Below are 12,056 nucleotides of genomic sequence, written 5' to 3' on the forward strand. Positions count from 1 at the left end.
ATTGCTCGTTTGGAATTCGACAATGACAGAATCTAAAGAGAAACCTGATAAAAGTCCTGAAGAACAGCCTTTAGATAAAAAAGAACATAAAGATGGTTTCGAGAGTAAAAGTTTTTTTGAAAAATTATGTTACCTCAAATCGAATATATCTGTCGAACCGATGCTGGCCGGACTTATCGTACCGTCAACACTTTCGAGGCTTGCGGTTCAGAATTTGAATTTGGATAAGACGTGTCGGGTGAAACTAGATTTTGGTGATGAAATATGTGAATCTCTTATCCATCGGAAAGGTAACCTTACTTACTATGAAGGTGAAGCACAGAGAGTCATAGCTTCTATTGAAGCGTGGAAGAGTATCATACAGACAGCTATACCTACATTATTAGTTATATTCATGGGTGCATGGAGTGATAGAACCGGTAATCGTAAATTGTGTATTTTGCTACCTATCTTTGGCGAATTTCTTGTATGTGTTAGTAATATCCTTAGTACGTTCTTCTTTGATCAAGTGTCTGTTGAAGTAACAATGTTTCTCGAAGCTTTCTTTCCGGCAATAACCGGCGGCTGGGTTATGGTGTATCTAGGCGTTTTCAGTTACATCAGTGACATCACAAGTGAGGAGTCCAGGACGTTTAGAGTGGGTCTTGTCAATTTATGTATGACAGCCGGTATTCCAATCGGAACAGCGCTGAGTGGAATCCTTCTGAAATTATTAGGATATTACGGTGTATTTGCAATTTCCGGTTCTATATATTTGTTAACATGTACATATGGATATTTCTTTTTGGAAAGTAACACTAAACCTGGTGTCAGCAAAACTGAAAAGGTAAGTGTAGATCAATAATTAAATTTATTGCCCACTTTTATTAAAAAAAAAAATCATTCCCTATGAAGGACCTATATTTATAAACACATGTTAAGTAAATTGTAAATTCAGTGTACAAATCGTGTTAAAATGTTTAGAATACGCTGGACTCCTTTTAACCGATCCTGTTATTAATCAAATGGGGCATGTCTTTGACCAACAGTGGACGTCCTGTAGCTAAAATGATGATCATAGATACTTTTGAAGGATCTTCCTTTCAGGTGACCTTATTAAAACTAGAATGCTGCATATTTTGCTATCAAAATGTCCTAATGTCCAAAAATTTAAATTCTAATGAAGCTGTTGCTTTTAAATTTATTAAGGAAAAGATTTAATATGGTTTAAACCGCTTTGGCAAACAGGAAGTATCGATAAAAGATTTTACTTTTTAATAAAATTCTTGTTCACCTCTATTAAACAGAAAGTCCTGTACAATATGAATTTTGGTTCGTATGGATACACAAATGAACTATTTTTTATGTTCGGCGCTTTGTGAATTTTACAGTAAAAAGTGTAGGTTTTGAAAGTTTATTAAAAATTCTTAGAAAACAATGTTTCGTTTTTAATATGTTTTTAATACTGTATAAGTCTAGCACAGGGGTAATCATCATTATTAAAGTTAGTGACGGCCATATTTTCTTGTATTTATCGTTTATTATTCATATATAATGCTTGTAAGTATCTCAACATTCATATTTATAGTCAAACTTGAGTTATGTTATTACACGTTTAACATTACTACTGTTCATTCAAAAATAAATTGTTCATTGTGGTCAGTCTTTCTGACCTCTATAGCTTCGTTTACCTTATAGCTTGCAGGTTCGCGTACAAAACCCACAGTTTTGTTACTGTTAACCCTTAATAACCTAGAGTTTCAATTTTGATACCAATCTTTTAAACCGAATGTTCACATTACTATTAGTTTTTTTATACGTTGGCTGTACGTATTTTACTGTTGTATAATATTCTTTCCAACGAAATTAAAAAAAAAAAAACTATTTTTCCCTTCATCTAGACCCTCGAGCAAACACAGTAATATTAAAAAAAATCACTTTCGTAAATCAGGCTACTAAGGTTTAAAAACAGACTCCGCTCATAAAGACAATATATATCGTCACACAAGTCCACATGTATAATACAAGTGCTAACCAACTCAATGTCAATTACACGTCATTTGTTTATTTGATTCACATTTGTGCTCACTCAATTTCAAGGGACTGTAGAATACAGGCACACTAAGGCTTGTCCGCAGTCCCATGCTGAATAGATCCCTTTACACACACATATACACACGGACAAGATTTTGAAACAAAGCGTCATCGTCATTATTTCTGACGTGGGACGTTCACGGCTGGACATAGACTTCCCCGTCTTCCAATGACATTGGTTTAGAGGGGCTTTCCTTTTTTGACGACTATAAAGATATCCTCTGTCTAATTTGTTCTACAACCTACACTGCGTTTACCAGACCTTGGTCTCCATTGTAGAATCTAAAAGACTTTGTGAGGTTACTGCTTCGTATGTTGCTTATTACTCATTCCGTTGGTCTATGACGGCTCCTTCATTTAAGATTTCCTCATTGTCGATTTGATCTGGCAGAAAAACCCTGAGCAAAGCCTTATCCATGACTCAATGATAGAATGTGAGCTTGTGACTTGACCCAAGGTAATCACGCGAAATAAAAATAAAAGAAACAAAAAACACTATTATAAAATACGAATATATGTTTACCTTTATTCATCCATTATTTAAATAGGGGCTTGTATTTATTAATAGAGTATTTGTTTAGTTTTATTATTATAATTTTAAGTACATAGTCCGTTTTATTTATTCAAATTTTACTTGGATTTATTTTGCCTTGTTCGAATTTTGCTTTTTTTGTGTATATTATGTACAATAAACATATTGTTGTAATATGTATATTTTGTGACTGTTTCTTTCAATAATTTTGTCAACCAAAGTATGTTTGAAGTTTTCTTTTACCGTTTGTGAGTAATAGGAGAAGTTACATAATTTACACAAATCACGACAAATCGAATCCTTGTTGCATTCTTTAGCATGTATTTTATATCTGGTATTAATCTTTTTTAGAGAAAACCACTGACGATAACAGAACTTGCAAGCTTAATTAAAGAGACAGTGATGGTTGCTTTCAAGAAGAGAGATGGAATTTTCAGAAAGAAAATTTTAATAACTTTATTGACTGTAGCTATCATATATGGACCTAATCATGGTGAGTGAAGTAATTACTATTGTATTGTAGTATATGTTAGAGATATAGCATTACATCACTAACAAATTTGACTTTAAAAACACAAGTAAGAAAAGGACCAATATTTAGCCATTTTTCCACATGCAGTGGTAGTCGTGAAAAATAATCGATTTTACGATTGCGGTCGATACATATAACGACTGTCCTTATACCGGGAAAATTGAAAGATAAAAAATCACACTAACATGACTCCGTTCCTTGTCAAGCCTGTAAAAAGTCAGATAACGACTTGAACGCGATTTCTTCGACTATTAACTGCTTTTTATTTGTGGATATTTAGACTTCAGAAAGGAAATCGTTGGCACAACTTTAATGTAATTGTATATTCTGTAGTATTTGTTTATGTGTATATATACTCGTACTGTAAGTGCATATGATCCTATTTAACTAAGTTTTTATTATTCATTAAAGATAGTTTTTTTTAATATTATTATTAGAATCTATATTCCACATACATTAGTGTCCGTGGTTTTATTTTTATTAGGGGGACCGGAAAGTAACGTCGTTTTTGTCGACATATTTTACAGAAAAATTGATTTTTACCACTCCGTCATTAATTTAGTATATTAAATGGCAAAAGGTTGTTGATAACGAAGGCGAATGTATTGTTGATTATAAAAAAAAACTTGTTAATAATGTAGTCGTGTGAATTTAACTTAATAAAGCTACATTATTTTCCGGTCCCCCAATACATTAAAGTTTAATATTTTCGAAAAAAATTTTTTTTTGTTCACTTGTTTTGTTCATTTTTTGTTCACCCTTGCTATATACTTATTATTTGCACCATTCTAGGTTATGTAGTCGACAATAGAGACTTTAAGTCCATTGTATAAAATATTAAATATATATAAGATATACATAATTTAGAAAATGAATTTATATGTAAAATACATATTTCAGGTGAAAGAATAATAACCTATATGTTTGTCAGATATCGTTTGAAATGGGATGCTGTGAAATACAGCATTTACTCGACTTATAGCATTATCACTCATTCTATAGGTAAGTGTTTTTTTTTTATTAAAACAAATAAATCTAATTACGGAAATTTCCATTAGAGTCGTACCTATAAAAAGCCGGAATAGCAAAGAGCGACAACGTAAACAAAATATATTTGTTGACGTCTCTTACTATAAAAATTTTTTAAGAGAAATAAAGAGAAAGTTTCTTGAATAAAAATTATAACGACACATTGTCAATATATGTACATATTGTTACATTGTACGAGTTAATCTAAACAATAAACACGAAACCTTGGGATCAAGAAGTGTCATAAAAACGCATGACCTTGAAGTTATTTATAGATTTTTGTGTACGGTTCTTGGAAATTCTAACCGAGTAATATCTCGAACTTACTAGAACCTTCTTCGTAGTATAAATAGATGTATTCCCCATGTCAACAATTCAGTGTTGTGTTTCGAGTGTCACAAAGTGACTATTTGGCAAGGTATTTGGACAATGATTTCTTAAGCGATTCAGAAGCGTATTTTGGACTAGGTGAATAGGTAGGTAGAATAGGTAGGGTGACCATCTGATTTGTGAATAAAGGACTCCTTGTGAACCAGTGGTATTTCATTTCGAGTCAGAACCCACAGTGCGTAACAATATTATTACGGATAGCATTATAGGGGAAGTCAATTTAATTTTAGTTTTTTAGAAATATGTCTCTTCTGGCGTTCTCCAAGTAACGTTTACTAGTGGTAACTTAAAATGACCCTAAGTGGATAATATTGTAATATGTAAAAATAAATATATGAATATATGTTGGCAGTGAATTCGACATTATATGAGATTGTGTCACATCTATGATTTTCCTTCTACAGGTGCATTAATTTCAATAAGCTTGTTCAGTAAACACTGGGGCTTCCATGATTCGATGTTATGTCTCATATCCGTGGTCAGCAAATTGATCGGCTCCGTGTTCATTGCCTTCGTCAAGACCGACATTGAAATGTTTATGGGTAAGTGTGTTTGAATTTAATAATAATACATTTATTGTTACATCATATTCAATTTAAATTAGATACTTACTGCGAGGCATTGGCTTCACCCAAACATATTTATGGATTTACCATAATCGCTATAATATGCAAGTGGGTTTACGATCGCAGTGTGATATTATGATGCGTAGAGAACGCTGCTGCTCATCCTCTGGAAACTTGTTTGTGAGCAGTTGCAATCCTGCACAATTAATGCACAAAGTGTAAATTATATATAAGAATATCTGCCCGGAATTAAACCCGCGACCCACGTTCGCAAGTGTCAGTTCTCCACTAGACTGCCACTGCTTAACTTCAGTAAGTATTGGAGTACAAAGTTATCGAGTCGGTAGACGTTTCCGATGACATAATCAAGGTCACGGATATCTAGATACGGGCAGCTCAAGACGTCGTCGTAGCGATTTTTGTAGGAGACTTTTGCCTTTCTTTTGCCTTTTATCTATCTACTAACATGATGTTAGTGAGAGTAAAATTAATATTTTTGTCTCTTTCCGACGTTTTGATAATTTAACAACAATCAAAGTCAGTTTTAAGACTGACTTGGTAGAGTTCTATAAATTATAGTTATAACAAGTTACCTTTAAACCTGATTTTTTTTTTGGTCCAATGTACGCAAAATGAGCTCACTATGTTGATTTATTTTGACGTCTGTCAAAGGTTTACTTGATTTAAAACAAAATGTTATTAATTGTGGATTATCAAGTAGATGGAAGCATTAAGCCTGTATATCTATCTCTATATATCTAAGTGTTTTCTAATTTAATTAGTATGTCAACCAAATGTTTGTAGGAATAGACGTTCTTTAATAAATGTTTGTGATTTATCATTCCTGTTTACTTTTTATTAGTTTTCTGTGATTATGTGTGTACGCTAAGAGAAGATTAATAGGATCAGATTTGATAGTAGTTAGAATGTATAGAGGGTAACATTACGTCATCGTCAGTGCTGCATTAAAAAGGGGAATCCCCCAGAAGTGTAATTCTTTATTTACATAGTAGCAAATATGTGGGATTCTTAGTTGGGGCTGGGACTTTAGATAATACCAACAAGAAGTTCGAAGTAGAAGTGTGTTTTCATTCGAGATTCTCCCGTATTTATATCGACATAAATATATAATTATATTTCTGTGGGAATTCCCCTTTTTCGATGCGTCGCTGACGATGGCTTTATGTTGCCCCTACAAATGTACCTGCGTTCCGCTATAACAAGATTCTTAATTTAAAAATAATGATATGAGGATTCATAATACGTTTAAATATGAGCCAGCAAATTACTTTTGAGACTTTTTATTTTGATCACTTTTACAAACTTCGAATGGGTCAACCCTTATATAAATGTTCGATATTTGATTCGAGAATATAATCAAGTTAATGTCATCATGTCTTTCATCCGAGCTTTATATTTATTGTTCGAGAAAATACTATCTCCATTTTCTCATTTTGAGGTAAACATATAAGGATACGAACCAAAAACGTTTACCGCCCGAGAGAATATCTCCGAGCAATACAACTCACAGCGACCAGTGAATTTAGCGCACTCGTAAAAGCAGACTGGATATACCGAATTACGGTCTACCATGAAAATAAAAACATAACTATAAACGGTTCATGCTTTCCTCTTATTAATCTGTCTTGTTCAAGAAAAACAAGTCCATTTTTTATATCAACTTTATTGACTGTACCTTAAAATGGTTGTTTTCACATCGATTTAACATCACCTTAAATAACTGCGGAAATATTTTGCTCGTGTACATTTATGTTATTTTTAAAAAGATATATAGCTGAAATTAAATAAATATATATATATATATATATATATATTTGAAATAAGAAAATTAACTCATCGTCTGCCATTTTACAAATTATTAAAAAATTAAAATACATCGCTTAAGTAATTTTAATGCGCAAAACTAGAAAACTTAATTATTACGTCAATGTTTTTTTGACATATATAAGCTTTGTTAACCTTTAACTATGGACGTCATTTTTTTGTCACACTACCATGGACGCGCGGTCTCTCGGACCGCTATGTTCTGAAGTCCAAATATTACGTAAATATTAATTTTATTGTATACTTTTGTATTTGTTGTTTTTTAGGTATATTAAAATTAAATAATTTCAAGGCTTTTAATCAATCTTTCTTTATTTGTAAATAAAATAAAGCATACTAACAATTAAAGGCACTTTTTGGCATACATTTACTAGAGATCAATTTTAGGACGAAAAACTCGAATGAATTAAACTTATTCGAAAAAATAATAATCAAAACTATAAATCTAAGGTTTAACCTAATATAAAAACGAATAAAAGTCTACTCAAATTAAAATACAAAATTTTTGACATTGGTCCAATTTGGTTTAAAATTATTGGCAGTCCTTGCACAAGGGCTTGGAACACTGTAAACATATGACCTGCCTACAACTTATACAAGTGTAATTGGACTTTCTCTTTAGTTTTGGTGGACAAAGACGACATGTTTTTCGCTTTAATGAATCACTCTCCTGGCTAGGGGGGGTTTATCGAGGAGCATATCTGCCCCTAATAAAAATCGCCTCATTGTCATTTTCAATTTGTTTGAAATATTTGGGTTTGTTGCTCGTCTTTGCATATGCGAAACGACTAAAGATCGTGCTATTTTTTTAGGAATACTCCACTTTCTATTTTTTGGCTCTGGTGCTCATTGTGTAGTACATGAGCATTTATACCATAAAAGTCAAGAATGCGATATAAAATGAGCATAGGCCATCTTCACGTTCAATATTCATTGACATTTTGAATGAAAATAACATAAAACAATCAAATTAAACAAAATCACCGTTTATATTATTTACGCAGAAAACGTGGACGTGCGGTCTGACAGACCGCGGTTAAAGTATAAAGTAAAATAACTCAGCTAATTTGTGGCCTCCGTCACAACCTCTCATCTCAGCATACGTTTCGGCGCTAAAACTAAAGCTACTGAGAGTATTAAACGCAGGGAGCAAGGGGAAAGGGGTAAACACAAAAATTACAAACTGCAAGCGGTCTGTGAGACCGCGCGTCCATAGTTAAAGGTTAACAAAATATTATCAAGATATATATGATAACCTAGTGTCCGTGGAGAAGAATATTAATAAGCTAAAGAAAAATGTCCATGTATAGATGGTTAGCAATAATATTCAACATAAGCTTGTTATATCTTTCTCTGCGCTTTATTATATTTGTTACTATTGTTGGCCTCTAATTAGGACGTAAAAAATTTTAATATTTAATTGTATATAATCTTTTAAATAAGTTATATAACAGTGTAAATGATTTATTTAGTGATAATAAAGGTTTGGAATGATTTTCCCTTTTAGTAGTAATTGAGTACAATAGATAATTATAAAATTCATTTATTCAACATTGGAACTTTTAACAAAACTCTTATTGATTATCAACTTAGAATCTATTTATTTTTTAATCAATTTTTTTTGACTCTACTCCGCTTCGCAGTTTAAGAAGCGATCATAAAATCCCCTCCAAGTTACATTTTTTCCGTGACTCATATAAAAGTTGCTTAAATCATAAGCGAACGTAAAATTGACTATGCCTGTTCATTTTACCATATTTATGCAGAAATTTTTCAATGCTGTCGCTGTCAGGTTATGGAATGAATTGCCAAAAGCAATAAGATGCACTAAATCGTTGTCAGCTGTAAAAAAGATGGTGAAAGAGCGTTTGTTTTTATTTGTATTTACGTAAAATTTCTTTTTCATTTATATCAATATATTTATGTATAAAAACATGTTCAAATATATTATACTCCTAAATGTAAAGTATATTTTTATGTTTTATTTTGTACACTTTTAATCTCTGTCCTTTCTTTCATGTCTCTCATCTCCGTCCGAAGGTTGTCCGGTAGAGATCGCCTCTGGCGATAAGACCGCCTGTTGTACTTCTCATAAATTGCTTATTTTTACTTTTTGGTACATTTCATTTTAGTTGTATTTTATAGTTTTTTTTTGGTGTACAAAAAATGTAAAATAAATAATTTTAAAGAGAATAATTAAAAACTTTTGGACATCGGACAATAAAGTCATAACACGGACATTATCGTCATCATAATTTCAAACATAGGCTTCCTCAAGCAAAGTTTCAACTGCAAAATGTCTCCAATTCATTTGTAATAAACAAAATCAGATTATTTAATAAAATTCCTCAAAGCATTTTCGGATTACCATTTGCGAGTTTGAAAGCGCGTATTAAAAGTCAATTGACGGAATAGTCTTATTATTCAATGAAAGAATATTTAAATGACAAGAATCGCTGGCAATGATATCGCTTGATTAATTTGATTTCACTGAGGTGACACTAACTATTAAAAGATGTGTTTTTGTGGAGTCTCTTCCTGCTTCTTCTCCACAACTATAACACCTTGCCACAACTATAAAATTGACTGTCAATAAAACTTCTATTAAAAGTTGTAATCATGAATAAATAATTTTTATCTTTTTTATCGTTCTTAAGATGAATCTTCATAATTTTATTAGAGCTCATAGTATAAAATTTTCGAATCGAAAAAGCATGTCTATGTACTTCTAGCGTTATTTTCAAGTATTCACTCTACTTATTCAGTTAATTGATGTTAAAGACATACATATTAGGAGGACCGGAAATCTTAGTCGCTTTCTTTAGTTAAATTCACACGCCTACATTTTTAACAAGTTTTTATTTCTAATCAACAATATATTCACCTTCATTATCAATAACCTTTTACCATCTAGTTTACAAATTTTCAATACCGGAACGTTATTGAAATGAAATGAAATCAATCGGTTTTTCTGTAAAATATGTCGACAGAAACAACATTACTTTCCGGTCCCCCTAATATGTTATTAACATCGTTTTATTATAATCCTCACTCACATTATTTTACACATATGGCTTGTAATAAACATAGTGCCCAGATATTTCTAAAAGAATCTAAAATCTGATTGCTGTATACAAAAGAATAATTTTATAACTTGTTCAAATAAAATTTCGTATTATCTTTAAATGTTTTCACTTTAGTAATCAGAGATATTCTAAAGTAGTTATTTATGTGTCTGTGGGTATTATGACTTCGTTTTATTCGTTTCAGTGCCGATGGTGGAGATATTGAATGCTACAACATTTACATCGCTCAGGTCAATGGCATCCAAATTGGTTTTAAGCGAAGAAATGGGTAAGTTTCTTAATGATACAAATCTTTTAAAATTTTACCCATCAACGATATTATTTATGACTTAACTATAGCTTAGGATTTAGCATCTAAACCTTTTCCATATTATAAAGAAGAATCATTTTCAGTTTCTTATTTTTACATTAAACAATTACATGATTTTGAGTTTTTACTCTATGAGTTCGATCATTGACGATTTGAGATATAGCATCATATAAAATCTCCTTTTTTATATTGCCTCTTCGAAATCGAACCGTCGTAGATATCAGCATCGCGTAATATCAGACGAGACAGAGATCAAATGCTTCGCCTATGAAGGACTAAAAAAAATAATAATGTGTATGTACACGAACGAAAATAGCCTACATAGTCCTGTTGATACACAAGCGGAGAAGGGGCCACATTGCAAGTAGAACAGACGGCCGCTGGAGTCTTAAGGTTCTATAGTGGAGACTAGAGGCCGACGAGGTAGACCAGATAGACAACTTATTACCAGAAAAGGTTGAAGGAAGGTAGCATCCAAAAGCTTCGTCTTGGAAGTTTATCTGGATGTCTATATCCGGCGGTGAACATTCTACTACAGATTACAATTAGGATTCAGATCATGGAATTGAACTGCATCTAGCCCCTTTAACAACTTGACGTTATATATATGCTAGTCGAAATCAAAATAACTACTTATTTATAAATTCAAAAATATTTTTAACATATTTCTAAGTAAGTGATTATTGTAATCAAATGATAAATTTATGATTATAAAGCCTTACGTTTATTATTTAAAGTTTTTAGGTATTATTTATTTGTGTAGTAATTTATATAAATATCACTTCAAAAAATTTTACTGTACCTTGAGGTTTCGTGAGTTGAAAACAGATTTATGCATTTAGTTTTTGGATGTCAGAGAAAGGAATGCTTTTCTTTTCAGGTAAAATGAACTCGCTGTTCAGTTTAGTGGAAACCCTGGCTGCTCTGGTATTTGATCCAACATACTCCACGATGTATTCAAAAACGATATCGATATTCACTGGAACTATTTATTTATTTAGTGCAACCATGACAATACCTCCGATAATGATGTTAATGTAAGTTTTATTTAAGTAAACTATTAAATATTTAGAGCCGTTAACAAAAATATATTAAAATCACATACTAAAGAAAAAAATATTATTGAGTTACACCTAAGAACTAACAATACAAATTTCAACAAAATATTCTTCAAAACTAACTCTCCTAATTAGCCATATTAATATATTTAAACCATAGTTGAATACATATCACCAAACTGTAATCATTTAAAAGAAATTAATAACTATATTTGTATCCGCAGATGGCTATTCACACAACATCGTAGGGAAAGAAGACAAAATAGACTCAAGGCCACATCTTGCGATATAATGCAACAAGACAATTTAAATGTAAAGGAAGCGGAAAATTAACAATTATATTACAATAAGAACTATTGGTAGATCATTACAAGATATATGCACTTGTGAATTGATTACAATGTAATACATATTAAGATGTTATACTGTGATCAAAAATTAAGGTGTATTTGTTTATAAAAAGTAAATTCTCTTTTTATTGTTCTCAATCAATTTAATATCTTTCCAAGTAATCACCGTTCAATAAAAAGTACTTTGGACAACGCTTTTTCCAGTCCTTGGGGTCCTAGTCGAAATAGTCTAGAAAAGGCCTAATATATAGCTACTTCCGCTATGTAGCAGTAGTCGTGCAATAA

At 31.6% G+C, this 12,056-nt stretch overlaps 1 protein-coding gene across 1 annotated transcript; it reads left to right on the forward strand.

Moving 5' to 3' along the window:
- The first annotated feature begins 22 nt into the window (after positions 1–22).
- Positions 23–11,754, forward strand: LOC137931137 (lysosomal proton-coupled steroid conjugate and bile acid symporter SLC46A3-like). Its single transcript, XM_068774537.1, has 7 exons — positions 23–826; positions 2,957–3,098; positions 4,038–4,139; positions 4,961–5,098; positions 10,238–10,321; positions 11,244–11,400; positions 11,646–11,754. Exons 1-7 carry the CDS (start codon positions 23–25, stop codon positions 11,752–11,754), a joined length of 1,536 nt encoding a protein of 511 aa, XP_068630638.1.
- The last annotated feature ends 302 nt before the right edge of the window (positions 11,755–12,056 follow it).

Source organism: Battus philenor, unplaced genomic scaffold (assembly GCF_028537555.1).
Source record: "Battus philenor isolate CCGP_79_NKW_IND1 unplaced genomic scaffold, ilBatPhil1.0.hap1 SCAF_7, whole genome shotgun sequence".
NCBI classification, from domain to species: domain Eukaryota; kingdom Metazoa; phylum Arthropoda; class Insecta; order Lepidoptera; family Papilionidae; genus Battus; species Battus philenor.